General features: G+C 48.5%; 7 protein-coding genes across 7 annotated transcripts; 3 read left to right on the plus strand and 4 right to left on the minus strand.

Moving 5' to 3' along the window:
• Positions 1 to 761: 761 nt before the first annotated feature.
• Positions 762 to 5,427, minus strand: N7518_001165 (putative ABC multidrug transporter; the record flags this gene model as incomplete). The annotated part of the gene is made up of 7 exons (XM_057182093.1): positions 762 to 905; positions 969 to 1,311; positions 1,387 to 2,162; positions 2,209 to 2,687; positions 2,738 to 3,554; positions 3,603 to 4,926; positions 4,988 to 5,427. 7 exons carry the CDS (start codon positions 5,425 to 5,427, stop codon positions 762 to 764), a joined length of 4,323 nt encoding a protein of 1,440 aa, XP_057043543.1.
• A 757-nt stretch (positions 5,428 to 6,184) lies between these two features.
• Positions 6,185 to 6,598, plus strand: N7518_001166 (uncharacterized protein; the record flags this gene model as incomplete). The annotated part of the gene is made up of 1 exon (XM_057182094.1): positions 6,185 to 6,598. One exon carries the CDS (start codon positions 6,185 to 6,187, stop codon positions 6,596 to 6,598), a length of 414 nt encoding a protein of 137 aa, XP_057043544.1.
• A 176-nt stretch (positions 6,599 to 6,774) lies between these two features.
• N7518_001167 (CAZyme family GT8) lies at positions 6,775 to 8,049 on the minus strand (the record flags this gene model as incomplete). The annotated part of the gene is made up of 3 exons (XM_057182095.1): positions 6,775 to 6,813; positions 6,865 to 7,505; positions 7,581 to 8,049. The coding sequence occupies 3 exons, from the start codon at positions 8,047 to 8,049 to the stop codon at positions 6,775 to 6,777; spliced, it is 1,149 nt and encodes a 382-aa protein (XP_057043545.1).
• A 1,061-nt stretch (positions 8,050 to 9,110) lies between these two features.
• N7518_001168 (uncharacterized protein) lies at positions 9,111 to 10,829 on the minus strand (the record flags this gene model as incomplete). Its single annotated transcript, XM_057182096.1, has 6 exons — positions 9,111 to 9,543; positions 9,596 to 9,663; positions 9,718 to 10,417; positions 10,469 to 10,641; positions 10,699 to 10,724; positions 10,790 to 10,829. 6 exons carry the CDS (start codon positions 10,827 to 10,829, stop codon positions 9,111 to 9,113), a joined length of 1,440 nt encoding a protein of 479 aa, XP_057043546.1.
• An 885-nt stretch (positions 10,830 to 11,714) lies between these two features.
• N7518_001169 (putative O-methyltransferase) lies at positions 11,715 to 13,156 on the minus strand (the record flags this gene model as incomplete). Its single annotated transcript, XM_057182097.1, has 5 exons — positions 11,715 to 12,501; positions 12,578 to 12,704; positions 12,773 to 12,787; positions 12,863 to 13,010; positions 13,061 to 13,156. The coding sequence occupies 5 exons, from the start codon at positions 13,154 to 13,156 to the stop codon at positions 11,715 to 11,717; spliced, it is 1,173 nt and encodes a 390-aa protein (XP_057043547.1).
• A 735-nt stretch (positions 13,157 to 13,891) lies between these two features.
• Positions 13,892 to 15,814, plus strand: N7518_001170 (putative MFS transporter; the record flags this gene model as incomplete). Its single annotated transcript, XM_057182098.1, has 9 exons — positions 13,892 to 14,091; positions 14,178 to 14,327; positions 14,382 to 14,551; positions 14,605 to 14,629; positions 14,678 to 14,973; positions 15,031 to 15,066; positions 15,113 to 15,217; positions 15,273 to 15,486; positions 15,544 to 15,814. 9 exons carry the CDS (start codon positions 13,892 to 13,894, stop codon positions 15,812 to 15,814), a joined length of 1,467 nt encoding a protein of 488 aa, XP_057043548.1.
• A 779-nt stretch (positions 15,815 to 16,593) lies between these two features.
• On the plus strand, positions 16,594 to 17,988 carry N7518_001171 (uncharacterized protein; the record flags this gene model as incomplete). The annotated part of the gene is made up of 1 exon (XM_057182099.1): positions 16,594 to 17,988. One exon carries the CDS (start codon positions 16,594 to 16,596, stop codon positions 17,986 to 17,988), a length of 1,395 nt encoding a protein of 464 aa, XP_057043549.1.
• Between the last annotated feature and the right edge of the window lie 2,019 nt (positions 17,989 to 20,007).

Raw genomic sequence — 20,007 nt, forward strand, 5'->3', positions numbered from 1 at the left:
TTCTATGTTATACTCCGTACTCCGTATAGTTGTTAAAATTAAAAGGGAGCTCCCTATAAAAAAGGCGGTGGTAAAAGCGGTAACCCGATTAGGCCGGTTGTCGTGATGGTCCCTAAAAGCCCTCGTAGTGGTCAGTTCTGTTGTAGGAGCTTGAGTTGATTTCTATGTTGGTGGAATCTGGAGGATGACAGATTTGGGCGGATCAAAGTTAAGCAAGCCTGGTGATACACTTCTCCAGATATGTGTAAAAGATTGAAATACATTTGGAGGCCGAACCCAAAGGAGCCAAAGTAGGACAGATGCCTATATTCTAAGGCAACTATGCATTGTCAGAACGAGAAATACACTAGTTAGTTGGTTAACTAGTTATCCTTACTAAGTAAGGTGTGCACCTTTTTTGCCTAGTGGTAACGTGCCGTGTTTTTTCCTCCGACATGCATTTATACGGAGTAGTTACACTTACATCTTCAACATCAACTAAGGTTAGGAATGTGTTATCTAACTCTTCTACAACCTCCACTATAACCATCTCTCCTCCCATAAAGACAATTATCTACTTCCTTTCTGAAAGATGGCCATGTCTTGCATATCCACACATGAACAGCGGGATGCATACTAGTCCTTTCTGCTAAATTATTATTCCTAGTCTCGCATTATTTAGAGGAACCCAGAGTCAAAATTCGTAGTAGTAAAATGACAAGGTTCGCTTTTGATGTATACACAACGCTATGCCGAATGTACATCCAAATCAAAGAGAAGAGCTACTTTGACAGCCAAAGCGGCTTCATAACAGACCGCAAATAAACCAGTAAAAAGACCAGCAAGTAGTTAGTAACGGTAAAAGCAAGAAATATACCGAAATACGGCCAGATCTTGGATGAACCCAGACCAATTCCAGACAAGTACTACCAACGCAGATTAGCATCTATTCCAGATAAAACAAAACATATTCCAGGGAACAAACTCACATCATCACCAAAGCTATATTCACAATATCCACACTCGCCTTTTTCATCCGGGTTGGAGAGATACCCAACGCCTTTCGCATCAAGCCACGGGCCCGCGTACTCACTGCAAGTAGTGTTGGGCGGACTCTCGAAGATAGTCAATTCAGTCTGAGAGCAAACGACAGCGGTACCACGGAGAACGGAGGTGAGCACCCCACCAATCCAGTAAGTGAACGGTGTGACGTAGTACATTGTATACTTCCAAAAGGCAGGCATCTGAGATTGCGGACGGAGGATACCGTTGAAGAGCTCACACATGATAATGAAGAAGGGCATGAGGGTAGCGGCGACCATTGAGTCGGCGCTATCGATTGGGGCGATGTGTTAGTTGATTAAGTTATTGCGGATAAGAAACGGTGCTTGGTTATATTAAACTCACCTCAGAGCGGCAATCCACTGACCCCACGAGGTCGCGAATAGGAAAAAAAGGAAGAACATCAGGAAACAGTAGCCGGCTGCGAAGCCGAGTGGTAATCCCACCATAAAATAGTATAGAACGAAGAAGACTACGGCACCGAGGACGGAATAGGGGATCTCGGAGATGATCTGCGCTGTGCAGAATGCTACCCAGCCGTATACACCACTTGGGCCTTCTCTTGCCAACCAGATATCGCGGTTCATGATGAAGCGCATAGATATAGCGTTGATAAACTCGGGAACCAGCATCAGGACAAGGAAGCAAGAGAACGCCTTCGACTGAAGGTCCGTCGTACTATTGCCGATCTGGAGGTAGGTGAGGCCGTTGATAAGAGCGTGGAGGAAGGAAGAGTAAAGACGCGAGTATGGGTACTCCGCGGTGCGCCAAAACTGGCGACAGGTCCGTTGAGTGAGGAGTATGATCTGTTGACTGAGAGGGGGTAGGGTTGGGGGCAGGGAAGAGGGACGGGTATTCTTGTCGGAGCGAATTGAAGCGATCTCATTCTTGACCTCGGCGAATTCTTCTGAGTTGCGCCAGATGGCTGCCCAATTCGTTGGGTTTCCCGAGGCTTTCATGCCGCCGACGACTACTTCGATGAGGAAGTCGGCTGCGTTGGTGACTTTTTCCGGAATGTTGCCGTGTCTTGCAAAATACTCGAAGATTGCGTGGCCAGATTCACCGACTGGGCCGAAGTAGTATGTGCTTCCGCCAGGGCTCAGGGCTAAGACGCGGTCGAACTAGTCTTGTTAATATTGAGTCGTGAGGAGGGCGTTTGATGCTTACCTCTTCGAATTGCTGCTGGTTAGCCTGATGGATAGTGCAGAGAACCGCCAGTCCCTGGTTGGCGAGACGTCGTAGCAGAGCGACGATACTAGTTGCGCCCTGGCTGTCGAGTCCACTTGTCGGTTCATCTAGGAAAAGAAGCAGGTTCGGTCGAGCGCACAGCTCCACTCCAATAGTAACCCGCTTTTTCTTCTCGATATCCAAAGACCCGATCACTGCATCTTGTAATTCAACCAAGTCCAATGTGTGAATCACCGTTTCCACGTATGCCAGCTTTTCCGCCGTTGGAACTTCGTGGCTTTGTCGTAGCAGGGCAGAGAACTCGAACGCTTCCTTGATCGTGCTGCTTTCGTCGTGGATGTCCATTTGCTGGCAATATCCAATCTGTCGGTTGAAGGACTGGTCAATTGACCGGTTGTCCACGAATAGAGACCCGGAAAAGGTGCCGGGACTCTCTCTTTGAGTGAGTGCAGTCAACACTAAAGGTTGTCAGAAATCAAGCGATGGATTCATTTCATTGTGATCTTACATGTAGACTTGCCTGCTCCCGAGGCACCAACGAGAGCAGTCAAAGACCCTGGTTTGCAGTATCCACAAACCCCATCCAAAATCTTCCTTGTCTCCTTGCCAATTTGCACATTGAGCTCCAAGTCAGACCAGGAAAAAGTAGACTCGGTAGCTGTAAGGGTCTGGTCATGCTTTGTTTCATGACCAACAGGTGGCGCTGCAGAATCAATCGAGACAGGCGATTCCTCTTCATCAGACTTAACTTTCTTCTCCCGCTTGAACAGCTTCCGCAAGCCCTTGTACTGGATAGGGCCAGCACTATCCAGCTCCCACTCAAGCACCTCACTCAGCCAACAGGTCATCCCAATAAAGGCGACTGTGAAAAGACAGAGAATCCCGAAATTACGCCAGACATTGCTGTAGTAGAATCCATATCTCGCAGCCAGGTAGTCATCGCCATTCACGACGGTGCTGCCAATTTGACTACCAGCATAGGCACAGGTCTGATATGCGAGGTCGGTATATTCCGAACCGGATGGGATAATGGAGGCTGCCGCGCAGGAAAAGTTAACGTTGTGGAACTCGGCGGCCATGACTGCTTCGTATGTATACAGAGCAGGAGTTGTATATGCAATCCATCCAACCCAAGGAACATCTTGAATCATCTTGTCGACGGAGAGAACGTAGCCGCCGAACACGATGCAAAACATAACAGAAACTCCACAGTAGCGAAGAGCAACTTCAAAGTTCTGCGATAGAGCGGCAAAGACACGGAATTGCGCCGTGAGGCAGAGCGTACTCGTGTAAATGAAGAGGCCATCGATGAAGAAGGGACCGGCCTGGAAGAGTTAGCGTCTATACTGTGCCAAGATTCCGAGATTACTCACATCAGACCGTAGACCGGACAGGAAGTACATGACAATCAAATACAAAAAAGTCAAAAACACAGTTATCACCATATCTGAGAGCACTCGGGCCAGACATACAGCGCTGGGCCGCACGAAGGCGAATTTCTTCTGTCGGCTCAGGATATCGCGACCCTGCATAGCTTCTTCCAACTCCGACATCTGCAGCCAGGCAAGCAAAATAGAAGAGTAGAAGAGCACACCTCCACGTGAATACATACCCTCGGTGGTCTGAGGCTGATCGTAGAACATAGACCCAATCAACAACCCATAGACCACGCAAGAAATTAACTTGATGTACAGCGGGCCCATATGCCCTCTCAACTGCCACATCTGACGCTTAGCGCAAAGAACGACCTGTCGGAAAAGCGAAATCGTATATGGCGACTTGGACGAGACGAAGCGCGACTTATCATTTTGCACAGTCTTCTTGAATACCTCCACGCTGTCGCACTCCGAATCCGCCGGATACGCACTGGAAGACCTACCGGACTTCTGATCTTCGTACCTTTCGACAGCCGTCTCGATGTTAGCGAACGCAGCACTCTGGCGAAAAGCGGCTTCGAGTTCGATGGGGCCCTTCGGCGCACGGTTTTCCCATCCGGCATGGAAGCGCCGTCTTTCGGGCAGGGTGATACTGGTCAGGAAATCCGAAGTCGTCTGCATATCAGCGCACTCATAGCCCAGATCTTCGAAGTAACGCTTCGCCCCGTTGGCAGGTCCTTGGTACAGCATGCGGCCTTCATCAATGAGCAGCACCTTATCCACCAGTTCGTAGATAGCATCCGAGGCCTGGTATAAAGTAAGCAAGGTTGCTTTGCCACATGTATCGGTCATGATACGCAAACTGCGTGCATAATCGAGTGCAGAGGATGCGTCCAATCCTCTCGTGGAATTATCCCAACATGCTACTGACGAATCGGTAGCGAGAGATTCAATGATAGAGATACGCTTGCGCTCTCCTCCAGACACACCGCGGATATACCCATTCCCCACCAACGTGTTCATGGTATGTGACATACCAAAAACCCGCCCATAGATCTCCAGGTACCGGGGAATCCGCTCCCGGTAGCGCTTGGGAGTCTTGCTCTGCAGTGCAAACTCGAGCGTTTGGCGCACGGTCAGGGTGGGGAAATGCACATCGTCCTCGGGGATGTAGGCCACAGCGCCACGGTAGTGCTTCCTAACTTCATCTGAGCTGAGACCGGAGTAATCGATTGAGCCCGTGACACCCAAAAAAGAAGAGTGGTGGCCAGCGATAGTTCGCAGAAAGGTCGAGCAGCCGGCACCAGGACGACCCAGAACGCTATATATTTCAATTAGACCAAGTTCGGTAAGGATGAGATGGCGTTTGATTTCCTGCTTACAGCATGATCTCTCCGCTCTGCACGACTCCGGAAAAATCGCGTATCAGCGGACGCCCATGCTCGGGCATCTTCTTCGCGATCCATGGCTGGATCGTCCATTCATAGACATCCTGTAGGGTGAGGGTCCGCCACAGGGCTGTGGCGAAGGTCTTTACATCTGCGTGGGAGTCCCCGTCGCCCCAGGTTGAGAGAGATTGAAAACAGACGCCGAGGTTGGCAGGTTTCTTGCCCTGGACTTGTTCCTCGAGGAACTTGTCGAAAGAGGAGTGCGGTTCCGGGTACTTGGGATCCGGGTGAGTTTGAGCGGTTAATGTGTGATGGATATCGGCGAGGGCATCTTCGTCTTCGTATGAGACCTGCACTCTCGGAGGTTCATTGTTGTGTTTCTCTTTGGCAAAGGAAGAGCTATGCTTCACGTGGGGATGAAGAGGAGCGGGCATATTGATCCTTCAATAGTCGTTTGGAAAATCCAGACCTCATCGTACTATACATGAAGAAATTGCACAATCTTATAAAGAATAAGACCAAGAATAAGAATTTAATTCAATCAAGAAAAAGGGTACGACCACAGGTCCCGAAAAAGAAGCCAAGGCTCATGATGATGAACCTGGATACGACCAGCCAATCCGGTGGTCGATGAGAAAGTCAAGATGTTTCTGATGGGGTCCAGACGTTATCTGACCATCTCGGTATACAGCCAATGACAGTGGCGAAGTGGGTGCAACGAAAGGCTCTTCATTCTTTTCACCAGTTTTGGCAGAGGCCTTGAATATAATACAAGCGGAGTCCGCGGCCACCGCGCGATTGTTTTGCAGAAAAGGGAAGCCAAGGCGAGAAGGACCCACCGAACCATTCGAGAGCCACCGAGGAACATTGGAAATGAGGATTTTCTATTAACCGTATATTTTGGCATATTATATAGATGAGCCTAGTTAGGTTTATGTACACTCTATAATCTAGATATGGTATCTTCCAGTCTCTAATAGTTGAACAGGGGCATTGTATCATGTCAACCCCCACACTTTCCTGCAGAATGACACTTGCACCGGAGAATTTCTCACGTGGCGGGCTTACTAAAATATATGCACTTCTGCCTCAGGTATCGAAGTCCTTATCTAATTCCCAATCCGGTCTAGCGCCTCCGAGCTCCAAGTTCCCCGTCTCCAAACTCCATACTCTCCCCCTCTCTACCCCAAAATGCAAACTCTCTACAACGCTCTAATCCGCACCCACCACATAACCTCCCGCAAAAAAGTTGCCGCGCTCAAACGTGCCGCAGACACACACCAATGCGCCGTACTCCTGCGCTCCGGCGGGTGTCCGGGGATCATGTACGTGGAGGGCGGAAAGGAGCCGGTGGAGAGCTGGGTGGATGTTGTGCGTCGGTTACGATATAAGGATTTTCAATTGGTTACGCGACCCGGCGTTGTGGAGGAGGAGGATGAATATGGAAAACAGGGGACTGGGAATGGAAACAATCAGATGAAAAATGGGAGAGAGTTGGATCTCCCGTTGGGACTGGATGAGGTAGGGAGTGTCAAGGAGTTTGGAGGCATTATGGCGAGGAGGGGGGTATGGAATTGGTGGAGGAGAGGCATGGGGTATGCTTAATGTCTTCATGTGGATTTGCATTCGTGTACTATTTTCTGAGATATCCAGTTGAATTTTCGGTTTCTAATGCAGTGATCGTCGTTGATTCATGTCTTCCCTTTAAAGAAATATATCCGAAACGCCATAATCTACCTATACTACATATGCATACAATTAATCAAGGTGCGTATTTCCACTCAAACCGGCGCCGGATAACTGAGCAGCTTGCAGGTATCCTACGACAGTTAGCAACGAGCCAATATTCCCATCCCCATGAATAAACATACTTTTCGTTGTCTCCGATACTTATCATATATCATCTTCCAGATCTCTCGATCCCGACACCCACTCTCCTGCGGCGTGCCAGGATTGTTATCACACTTCGGCTGCTCGGCCGCCAACATGTCCTGTGACCACATAATCCACGGCTTCGGTAGCGGCCAATCGGAAAAGTGCACAAACTTAGCCTGCGCCAGGACATGATCAGGGTCCCAGACCTCGTCATCATTCCCCAGGAACTTGCGATGATCCTTCGTCCGGAACTCGCCGCTCAATAGCCCATACTGCCGATGCGGGAGGACCATTGCCGAGTCCCCGTATCGCCTATTCAACAGCTCCATATCATACCGATGGTCTGTCAGGTTTATATCGACTTGACCGTTCTGGGTGGGTGCGGTAACGTCGGTCAATGCAAGGTATTCGCGGAGGGAGGGCTCAATGACGACCATCAGTGACGAGAGCAGTTTGTCCGGGAGAAGCCAGTAAGCACGTGGCATGGCGACAGTGGTAGGCGGGAGGAAGAAGAGCTCATCCATTGTCTGGAGGAGGATAACGTCCGAGTCGAGATGGATGACACGGTCGTATTCGTGCTCGCCGAAGGCCATGAGCTTGGCTGTGCTAGTATCCCACGAAGCCCTGGAATCGGAGCCTATGAAACGAGTGACATGTCAGTGGGTATGTTCAAGAAGCTAGAATTGGTTCCAACAGCGGCAGCCTAACTCACTAGATCCATCCTGAACTCCCTCGATCTTGATCGGGATCAGCATTACATTGTACTTGAGTTTCGCCTCAAGCAGTAACTGGCTGACGCGGTCAAACTCATCCTCGACAATGAGGTCCCACTCCTCTGGGTAAAACAAGACACGTTCCGCCCTACTGCCGAGTCTGTGCAAAGCCTCGAAGACCATCAGACAGTTGCACATGTAGACCTCATTGGTTGCATACTGGGTATAGGCAAAGCGCGACCAGTCGACTTCGTCGTAGTGGATATGTGGTAGGGGCAGCGGCGGGGGGCGTTCACGCCGCTGCCACAGAATAAATAGGACGATCAGGGCGACTGTGGCCCATGTTCGGACGCGTCGTAGCTGGCGCTTGGTTATGGAGAGACAGGGTTCATCGGGGATATCGAAGAAGTCATCTTCCGAGGCATTGGAGCTCCGTCGATAGGGGAGGGCGTATTTTTTGGGCGGCATTGTTAGAGGGTGAAGCTATTGACAGCGCAGTGGTGATTTGGATAGATGCGATTTGGATAGATGCACGTGATGGTTATGTAATCGTTATTATGAATGCATTCTGATGCTAAATTGGATTTGATATTGAAGGCTGAGACCAGCTTACAGGCTTGAGATTGAACATTCAAAGTTGCGGGGAGGGCCCACCTCTCTTCAAAGTTGGAGCAACCGTGGAAGATCGCATGCCTTCCAGGGTTGTGCATACTACTCCGTTCTATTTACTATTTACTATTTTCCCCAGGGCTCTGTGCAGACATGACATACAACCACCTCGCATACAACATACATTACTGGTGGTGATGAGATCCTCAATCATTGGTAGCATGGATAGAGTCACAGTTTCACTTTATAACTTTCTAGTCCAATATCTCATTTACCTACGATAGTACTCGATCAAACTTCTTTATTCTAATTCGTAATTTCATGTTGACCAGCAGCTTGAAGTGACGGAGAAAAAGTTCATTGGTGATAACTCGAAAAAAGTCAAGTCACCATCTCACCATCTCCGCGATTTCCGCAAAAAGACAAAAAATAGTTTCCCTGGGAATCGAACCCAGAACCTTTCCGGAACATCAGCGAATCGCATTTGTTAACGGAAAATCATAACCGCTAGACCAGGAAACTGCTCGACCACTTGGGCCAATTGATGAATGGGAAGGCAAAAAATGGTATTATGTCCTAATCCTTGAGGTATAACGTATGAAGAGTATATTTTCTCTCCAATCTCATGTATATCGGTCGCATTTTAGTTTTATTTCCCCTAATGTATCTATTCTCTATCAGTTTAGGCCACTATATAGCCTAGCTTAATTGGGACTGCCATATACACCGAATTGGTTGTTCATTGAGCAGCATGTATAAGGTCCAATGCTAGATATATATAGAACGCATAGATAAAAAAGCATCCGCCACATTCAACCCTCCGCTCTTGCTCGTCAACACCAAAGAAGAACGTAGCAGGAGAAAATAATTATAATCCAAGTTCTTTTCTTATTATATACTAGAGATCTATATACCGTAAATCAACGATATCCCCCAAAATGAGACTCACCCCCATTAGGTAACAACCTCGTCCCACCCGAAGAGATCGACCTCCCATCATCAACCTGAACAACAATATCTGTCTTAATAGTAACGCATCCATCATCATGATGGTCCGGCATCTCCGCCTTCGAAACCTGACTGACAGAGCGCTCGTGCCCATGTCCATTCCAGTGATCCTCCTCATCCTTAATATAAGTATTGGTCATATTAGTCACTGTAGCCGAATCCAGCCACTGGTCTTGAACATTGACGCGGCGTTTCATCTCTGTGTCTGGCTCATTGTGTGCGGTTGACCGAGAGCGAGACCAGTAGCCGTGATACCGGCCCTCGCGTCTGTGGTCAACGAAGGACCGGAGGAAGAGGCGGGCTACTGGGGCGCAGGAGGCGAGGAGGATGCTGTAGTTCTCGATCCTGGGAGTGTTAGCTAATAATATTGGGACTGGGAAATGATAGTTGGTCTTACTTTACCCATAGAACGAACGTCACGATGTTATAGGTGAAGTCTTGTCTGTCACCAAGCGATTTGAGTTTCTAGTGAATGATATTAGCGCTGCTGCGTAAGTCGAGGAAAGACATTATACTCACATATGTCTTTACAATAGAAGCACAGCCAGAGAGTAGGAGTGGTCCACTGAGCGTGATGGTCTGCCAGATCCGGCGGGATCGAACGGTGCCATTAATTTTGCGGAATTGAGACCAAAATGAGGTGTTTGGATTGCGGTGGAGAGTTCGCAGGAAGAATTGCCAGAGTTCGACGGCAGCGAGCACGGCAAGGAAGAAATCGATCACAGTGTTGAATCCTGTGCGAATTGCAATTAGATTTGAGCCGAGCTGCTGAAGTATACAATTTCCCATACCTCCTTGTACAAAGCCTACAGTCGTTTGGACAACCGGTGATTGGCACTTGACGGAACCATCTTCAGGGAGTGGTGTCCACATATAGTGAAAGTATTGTACTCGATCAGTCTGCGATGAGATTAGAATGGACCAAGCACCAAGAAGGAGGATACTAACGGTTTGATACGGGTTCGGTCCGCACTGGACAATAATCTGGACGATTGTAACCATATTGACGACAACCTGAACAACGGCACAGACGATAATGGATTGACGAATCATCTTGTCGCTGGCCGCAAAGCAAGTCAAAAGAAACCACATCATGCCTGCGCGTGACACCATTGCCGAAGTGACAGCCATCGGCTGTGAAAGGAAGTCCCATTTCATAGCATAAAGACGCTCTTCCCCAGTTAAGTAGAAGAAATGCCTCCCAAGGCCCGAATTGGCACTAGACAGAGTTAATGGCTGACCTGGGAGTAATGACACAAGTCGACCTCACCTCATTTGAATAAATACCATATGAGTGATATCAAAACCCCAAGCCACGAGGAAGAATAAGTCCTCTGTACCCCAAATTCGACCAGGTGCAGTGACCTGCGGTAAAGCCCAACGCACCCAGATCTTGATAGCATAGCGGAACAACAATGCTACGCCGACAATGGATGTGAGGACCTGCTCGAGGGTTAGTATGCATATATCCAGAGGCAATCTATCAGATGAAGAGCATACCCAGCAAGCCTGGAATGTGCCAGTTCCTGTTAAACATGTCAATCCACGATCCTCTAGGTCCATTTGCTTGGCCTTTGCCAGGTAAACATACCGATATCAACATCGCCCTCACTAGGTTTCGGAATATCCATAATGAAGATAAAACACAATAACCAGACCTCTCGGTTATAGGCAGGGAGCCAATTCAAATACTCATTGGCATATATACGAGACGAGAACGATGCGCGGGGTCGGTCAGATGGATCAAAAGCGAAAGAATATAAACCAAATCCAATCCAGCACCAAGGGATAGTAGAGGAGAGCTTTTAAGTTGCCTTTAAAGGTTATCAGAAATGGAGATCCTGTCAAAAGTCTCGCGTGAACCGGTTTACAGGTCAGAAACTTGTCTAGACTCTTTTTCAACGGGTGGAAGGGCGCATATACGTAAAATGATCGAGAGGAAACAAGGGATGTAGGGCAAATCCCTTGATTTACACTGAAAATATAATCGGGTCAAGCGAAGCGAGTTGTATGATATGGCAGAGTATTGAACCTTGATGTACGGGGTCATAAACGTCCAGTTTTGGCTTATGACAGGAGTTAAGCTCGTGTGGCCAATCTGCGTGTCAGAAAATATCCCATCCTTTTGATCGTGGCAATGGACACTTCGCATTGCCAGGACCATGTGGATTAAGCACAGGCGACATTCCGGAGAGGGGGATGGAAATCATGCAATGACCATGTGAGATGCAGTAAGGGATGTGACGAAGAATGAGAAAACGAAAATACATCAAATACACATCCACATGGGATTGATGGATTCGATACACCCCTAGATCGGATCTGCAAAGATCTGCTGAGTTCGAGAGATAAAAACTACATGCACGTAAGCGAAACTATTGATTGAAGGGATGTGATGAGTATACATCAAGAAATGATACATCATATTGACAAAGAACGATTAACAATGAACTAGTATCAACAATTAACCATTAACCAATTGAATTAACCAGTGAATTATATCTCTCAACCCTGAACTACCGATCCGCCCTCCTCATCTCCACCAATGACTCTCCAGCCCTAACATAAACCTCAAAAGTCACCTCTAGCCCACACAAACCCGCCACCTGTCTCCACTCCACCGAACTCCTTTCTCGCCCCCCATACATCGCAATCATACTCGCATGAAGCGAAGTATAAGTCAAATTCTTGGCGTACTCAATAATCAAAACTCGCGAACCAGGTGTCATAGCACGCGAAATCTTCTGCAGCAACGCTACAGCATCCAAATCAGGCAAATTATGCAAGATATGCTGCAGCGCGTAAACACACGCACCCCGGACGGGCTGCTCAGCCTCATTTTTGTAATTCCACTCCATAAGACGCACACCGGGCACATCATCGATATCCGCATTGAACTCCTGCACGATTAGATCCTGCACGCCGAGATGCGGATATACGGCCTGAATCTCGAGGAGGAGTTCGCCACGACCGCCGCCGATGTCGACCATAGTAGCGGAGCCAGCGAGGGTGCCAGTGGTAGTGTCACCTGCCAAAGCACCATCTAGATCATAGCCCATCGATTTGACGCGCTCGGGGAATGTTCCGAACTTCAGGAACTTGCCGACCATGAAATGGTTGAAACTATCCATGCGACCCTGAGCCTCCATAATTGCGTACGTGTGCTGTTTTGCCAGCTCAGACTGACCCATTAGCTGATAGGCGTATTGCAAGGGGCCGTCTGCTTCAGCAAAGGGGTATGCGAATCGGGTGTCTCGGAGCTTTTTCATCAAGAATGCGCCGGCCATTAGACCCTCGGTGGTGCTGGATGGGGTTAGTGCGTGCTTGGCTGGTTATATTGATCTCATTATAGAAACAGGACATGCATGGGGGAACTGACAAGTGCAGTGCGCCATGCTGGGCGGAAGGCATGGCGACCATGTGGTTTGTGATGGCATTTGCTGTGAAGCAGTCCTCGGCCACGCGTTCAACTAGGCCGAGTCCGGCCATAATGTAGAGTGTGTCCGCTGCAGGAATGCATTAGCATATCATTGGGATACTGCTTGTACCTATACCTGTACAAGGGTGTGCTTACAGGCTAATCTGGTACCTATATCCATTGTCAGTATAACATCTATAACAGCCATGATAACAAGCCATTATCCATTCAAACTGAAACACGTACTCAGCTCGGGTTCATCTCCCCCTCGGGCTTTGATGCGTGCATTGCAGGTAGCCGAGACTTCGTCGGCCGTCGCAGGTCCCCCGTGACCCACGAGGATATTGAAGAGATCAAAGTGAATCGCGACCGGGACAAATCCCAACGATGCAGGCTGTAATTGAATTAGATAGAAGAATTATCTGACAGATTCATCAGACTCACTACTGTGACGGTTGCTGCGAGTGCGGCGCCTGGGGGTGCAACGGGGGCCGGAGATGACAAGCCCAGTAGGCTGGCCAAGCGGGTGAGGAAGGACATTGCGTTCGTGAAGACTTTTGAGTATGAGAATGATGGGGGAAGTATATTCTGATTATACTCTCTAAATACATAATCTACAAGTACAACATACGGTGGGATCCGGCAGGAATTCCGATACTAGGGTGAGAATACAAACGATGTATATATTCAATTTACCATGCCTGGAATACTACAGATTATAACATATCAACCCCTGATTCGTTATTATCATGGGATTATTGCGCTCCGTGGAAGATCATTGGTCCAATGTGACCAAGTTGGGTATGCGCAAGGGATATCACACCAAGATATGGCAATGCCACGTCAATACTCCGTAGGAACAAAGAACTAAAGCCTAGAAAATAAACCTGCGAATAGGAACGTTCAATAGCGAATTACCCTAAGGCGAAGGATCTACTAGCCCCGATCTAGCTTTATGATACATCCACTACACGTACGGAGTACATTCCGGAGACTTTTCAACATATCCAAATCTGAAACCGATTAGGGTTGTTCCCCTCTGATGTCTCTGAATTGCTAAGGACTAGATTCTAGAATCTCCCTGTGCAAAAAAGCCACGCGAGAATCTCCATGTGTAGTAGAAAAACCCGCCGTGCATAAAACCAACGGTATCCCGTCACGCAGAAAAGAAAAAGATCTTCGTTTACCTCCTTACCTGACCAAAGTACGTTATCTTGGGGGTGAGCCCTTACACTGCACAGAATACAGGCACCAAGAAGTGCGAACATACCTACCATGGAGAAACCCTCCCCTGTTTACTTTACGCAGGAGATGGCAGCCAGTGCGTCGTCGTCGCTCGAGACACATGAACTGAAGGAATGCGATTTCGATTCGGACCTCGAGGTCAGGGATCCCTTGAACCCGAGAAATTGGTCATCGGCGCGGAAGACCATGCTCTTTGTGTCGCTGATGACGAGCTCGTTGTTGGCAGATGGGTAAATATACCCGGTCGATTGTGAAACCCATCGCGGCTACCGGCTGAGATGTGTATGCATAATAACTTTCTGACTAAATCTCGCAGGGCTATGGTATGGGGTGGAACCCTGGTCACGGAGCAGGCCATGGATTGGAATATTACCATCGCTCATTCGGCGACTAGTATGAATTATGGCATTCTGCTGCAGGGGTTTGGGGGAATTTTTGCTGTTCCGCTCATTGAAGCGTATGGGCGGTGAGTTGGGTCTTTTTCGCCCACGTTGGCTGTCACACTGACAGCTGAATGTAGTTTGCCGATCTGGCTGTGGCCTCAGGTGATCACTATGTTTATGGTGCTGGGTGCCACCCTCTCCAATGATTGGTCTACCTTCACGACCTTCCGCTCTTTGCAGGGTCTATTCGGCACAGTGCCTCAGGTAATTGGGCTCCCGATCATTCATGATATGTATACCTCGGCTGGTAAGTATTTTCTGTGGGATTGTCTCGAGTACCTTATGCTGATCTGACAACAGAATGGCCGCGGATGATCAATATTTGGTAGGAGACTTGCCACTCAAGTTTAGGGTAGCACTGACTTGAGCATAGGGGCACCACCTTCCTCGTCGGGCCATTCCTTGGTCCTGCGATAGCTGGATACATTGGTGCCGGGTCAGACTGGCGTATCTCCTTCGGGGTCCTGACAGCCATCTATGGCGTGTCCACTGTCATGGTGATTCTCTTCGGCTATGAGACATACCACAAGCCTGGACGAATGAACAATCAGTCACGACTCGCGTCTTATTTTGGCATTGGAAATACCCTGCTTCCCAAGGTATCGACGTTGATATATTGGAGCCGAACAGTCGTGGTCTATGTGTTCAAGTTCCCGTTGTTGATGACTGGTTGGTATGGCCGACCTAGTTTGCTATGGCATTCACTAACCAAGCCTTTGTCGATAGGAATCGCTATCTTGGTAACGTTCACCTGGCCAATTGGTAAGTAACCATCATCACACCGTTCTTTCACCTGCTGACTGCGCAGGAATCACAACCACCATCGATAGCTTCCTGCACAGCCCTCCATATTTGTTTGACACGATCGAGGCATCATCAATGCGATTTGCCGGTGTGATTGGAGCTTTATGTGGTATGCATCTTCATAGCACCTCTCTCTCTCTCCCCGGATTCTTACCATCTCACAGGCTGGGCATTTGGCCACTTCTTCAACGGCTGGATCTTCAAGCGCCATAGCTCAAACTGGCGAACCGAGCTCCGCCTCCATGGCGTCTGGTTCCCGATAGGTAGTATGGCAAGCGGTCTCCTTACCTACGGACTAACCATGCACTTTGGCAAGCACTGGATTGGGATAGCCATTGGGTGGATCATGGTGAACATCGGCATGGTAGCCACGGTTGTGTAAGTTCCAAATCCACTCTCCTGAGTACTGTCGTATGTCTAACATCCCTTTCTCAGTGCCATCTCGGCCTATACGTTGGAAAAATACCCGGAGCAGGCGACCTGTGTCTCGGCTATTCTGAATATGTGGCGCACCTGCGGCGGGTTCGCAGTGGGATACTTCCAACCTGCATGGATTCAGCGCGATGGGATCGGACTGGTTTTTGGCATTCAGGCTGCTATTCTGTGTGTGGCTGTTGCTTTGACTATTACTCCTGTGTTGTTGTGGGAGCGGAAAAGGCGGCTGCGAGTTGATGCTGAAGCTGATGCTGAAGCTGATGAATTGTAATGGTGTAAATAACTGTATATGTGTGATGATAGGATTGCATTTGGAATATTTTGTATTTATTTTTGCTCAGACAATAGAATAACTACGAGTTGTGCAATAAGGATAGTTGATCAAGAGGGACCTCGCGTCCAACCCTGAAACACACGTGACTGGTGCCTAATCCATCAGGCCACAATCCCGTTGCCGACCCGAACACGTCCGTGCCGTGTCCGTTGACGCCAGTTTCATGCTTAATCTATTCAACGCCATGGCTGACTGCTGTACTCCCTACCACAGATTAATTGACATCAATCTCAAACTTGAGACATGAATTACCCCTGATCTTCAGCTCCTGAATCTTTCCCACTAACCAACACTCCTACTCTGTACGGGGTATACACAGTCGATCATTGCCTCGCTATGCAAAGTCCCGCAAGCGATGACGCTTACCGTGGGGCAGCGGTCTGAAAGACGCCACCGTTTATTTGGCTTATGTGCCGCGTGGTTGCTGATCAGTCCCCAATGAACCTGTTGCTTGGCCTATCAAAGATCCCCCGTTCACCTCGTTCAGAGGTTCAACCATTTCTGCCTGCCTATGGATTATCCACTGTTGCCGAGGCAGTGTCAAACTCGTTTGACTCAGGGACTCAGGGACAGCGATCCCTGACCCTTTTTTCCCCTTCCGTGCTGTGAAACATTTGTTTCAATCTTTTCTGTCTTTTCTACCACCTTATTCTCGTTAGCTAAATGGCATCGGTTCCTACTTAATCTTTAGATTGTTCCTGAGCACCAACCCGACTATGTCTAGTTCTCCGCGACGATGGCTCTTCGTGGTCTTTCCGATCCTTATATTTTGCTTCATATACTACCTCTTTCGATTGCCTGAATCCAACCCGACAATCGTGAACAACCCAGAACAAATTCCTCAAGCGGGAGGGGAAACAATTGTGGTAGGGGAGGGGACAAGTCCTTCTCTAATTTCCCCTCCCAAAGAGGAGACAGTGGAGGAAAAATGTGGCCATTTACTACACGCACTCGACGATGTCATGGTCGTCATCAAAACCGGTGCGACCGAATCCCTCGAAAAGGTCCCCATCCACCTCCGCACCACGCTGAAATGCGTCCCGCACTTCGCCATATTCTCCGACTACGAAGAAACTATCGATGGTGTCCGCACGTATGATGTCCTCCGCAACATCAGCGAGGCAACAATGAATAACGAACCCGAATTCGGCATCTACCGCCGTCTACAAGAGGTCGGACGTGAAGGCCTAACGGACGCAGAATGGGGCGACGACACAAACGGCCCACTAGGCAAGGTCAACAACCCAGGCTGGAAGCTCGACAAATGGAAGTTCCTCCCAATGATCGATAACGCACTAGAAGTCATGCCCGATGCCAAGTGGTACGTCTTCCTCGAAGCCGACACCTACATGGTGTGGCCGAACCTGATCGGCTGGCTGGCACACCTCAACCCAGATCGACATTACTACCTAGGAAGCCCCATGCAAATCGGTGAAACACTCTTCGGCTACGGCGGGGCGGGCATTGTCCTCTCACGCTGGACGATGAGCCTCCTGCACGAGTACCAGATGCGGGCAAAGGAAGATCTCGAAGCGATGACGGCACACGAGTGGGCTGGCGACTGCGCGCTGGCGCGAGCGCTCCACGACGTGCACGTCGATCTGGTTTGGGCCTGGCCGATGATGATGACGTCACGGCCGTGGGAAATCGACCATTTCTCCGAGGGATACGGGCGGCAACCGTGGTGTTACCCTGCTATCTCGTACCACCACATGGCGCCCAAGGATATCGAGAAGATGTGGGAGTTTGACCAGGCGTTCTTTGCTAGTGGGAAGAACGCGCTCATGTTGCATGCAGACGTTTACCAGAAACTTGTCTACGATGGGACTTGCTCGGCGCGCGACGATTGGGATAACCTCTCTGGGATCAAGATTGATTTTGCAGCTGGCACGATTCCTACGTTGGATGCTTGTGCGGAGGTCTGCGGGCGCAACAACGACTGCTTGCAGTATTCGTTTAATCACGCCGAGGGTGTTTGTAAACACGCGTCTACTACCTTTGCGGGTGTTGCTACCAATGGCACGCAGTCTGGTTGGATTACACCTCGTGTGAACAAACTTCTCAAAGCATTCCAGTCTTCATGCAATGAGGTGCAATATGTATTCGATTGAATTTTCTTCCTTCGGCCATTTTCTTTTTCGTTGCTTGTACATTATCAACTTCTTTTTCTTTCCCCCTCTTCCTACTCGATCATCAATTCTCACATCAGAGGACAAGGTGATCCCATGCTTTCCAAGAAAGTCCTTGGCGAGGCGTTTTGCTATGGCGCTATATCGGCATCGTCTGCCGGTCAGACGAAGACTTTTTTTTGGTCGCTGGACCGTTTTCATTTTCATTTCCTGTTTTCATTACATACATTTACTGATCGTTTCTAGTGATACCAATGTTTCCATCATATCAAATCAATTTAAAAAGATTCATTTACAGGTGCGGGTTTGGAGATGCTGTAATCTGGATGAAACTCCGATGCACCGTAGAGTGTCTGAGTTATATGACTATCCTAAGTGGTAAGCTACGCTTCATTGAAAAGTTGATTCATTCAACACGTCTTTGAAATTTACGGTACTTGAAGCTTACAATGACCATATAGCAGTACCGTCCTTGATAAAAATAAATGATTTCACAATTTCTCCCTTTGAATTTTCTCCGTATTTTCCTGAACTTAGCTAGGTTATGAGATTTTCAGAATATTTGATCCCATGGACAGTCCAGAAATCGTCGAGGTCTTTCCGCCGGATGTGGTGATTTAGGCAGGCAACTAAATGGTGGCACTTGCCGTACGGTATATCGAGGATTCTAGGTAAGAAAGTAGAAGATATGTGTATAAAACGCAGAGTGATAGTCACATGATATTTTTGCCCTATCTTTCTCTTTGACGTCAAACAAAGAAGCAAATGGCCAAATGTCACCTAGTCTCTTTCAGCTTGAGTGAAATTTGCTGACAGATTAAGAGTGTAGATTCCGACAAGTTGAGACCTATAAGCACTGTAGTATGTGTTGGAATTATCCAACTTCACCCCATATTGATGATCACGAGCAACAGGCACAAGAATCGAGTTCGTCTCCTGCCACTCCGTTATCTCAAAGCCTTTGAATGGTACATGTGCAGAAGTTGTCTGAATATCAATACCCAAAGATCACACGAGGTCGTTTATTCAAGCTTTGAACCTTATACTATCTTTCTTTACTTGGGATTGACCTAGATTTACACCTACAACTACAAAGTCAGTCTGTTAGGAAAGAATGGAACAGGAACAGATACATTGATATCGAGTACATGGAAAATAATGCCCTAATGCTGTCAAACTTCCCCCCACAATGTGATCCCTGGGGAGGACAAAAATTCCCTAGTCATATTGATTGAAGAATCAATATGTGAATTGAAGATGCGGCAGATGCGGGTGGATAGTTGTGACCAGACCAGGTTGATGGAGCCAGCTGTGGTTGCTTTGTTTTTGTTTCTCAACTTCGCGAAGCCACTCTATCCAGGCTGGTGTGACAATTACCATGACCATGACAGTTTGTAGTGGAGAGATTTGCGGTTGTATGGTTGTGACCCGGCAAGGATTGTGGAATTGTCGTCAATCAATAACTTCCAAATGTTGCGGATCTTGGTTATCGCAGTTGGTGCAGATATGTTTGCAGTTGCCAGCTTGTGGGGGAATGTTTGAGCATAGAGAGTTGAAAGTGTGGAAAGTGAAGTGGGAGGAGGTGGGAAAAATGGGAAGATGGGGGAGATTCTGGGGCATGTGTCAAGGTCGTTCATGACAGCTGGCGAAAAGCTGCCGACCGGGTCGCTTTACGAAGCCACGCCCGGTTGTTGGTCTGCCCCGGGGCAGCTTATAGTGAGTAGCATTTAAACTACCGGCCGGAGTGCTTTCACCATAAGCTTGTCGACTGAGTCGCTTTGCGAGGCCACGCCCAGTTGTTGGAAACTTGCAGTGGGTAGCATTTAAACTACCGGCCGGAGTGCTTCCACTGCAAGCCTGTCGACCAGAACTGTTTCTGGCTGCCGAATTGTTTTGAGATGAGGTGAGGTGAGGGAATGGGGGATAGGAAGGGGATGTATTGGGGGTATGAGGGTTCCTAGAAACGAATCAGCAAGTTAATCTTTACAGAAGGAAGGAATA

Source organism: Penicillium psychrosexuale (assembly GCF_028828465.1).
Source record: "Penicillium psychrosexuale strain IBT 29551 chromosome Unknown utg000002l, whole genome shotgun sequence".
Taxonomy (NCBI): domain Eukaryota; kingdom Fungi; phylum Ascomycota; class Eurotiomycetes; order Eurotiales; family Aspergillaceae; genus Penicillium; species Penicillium psychrosexuale.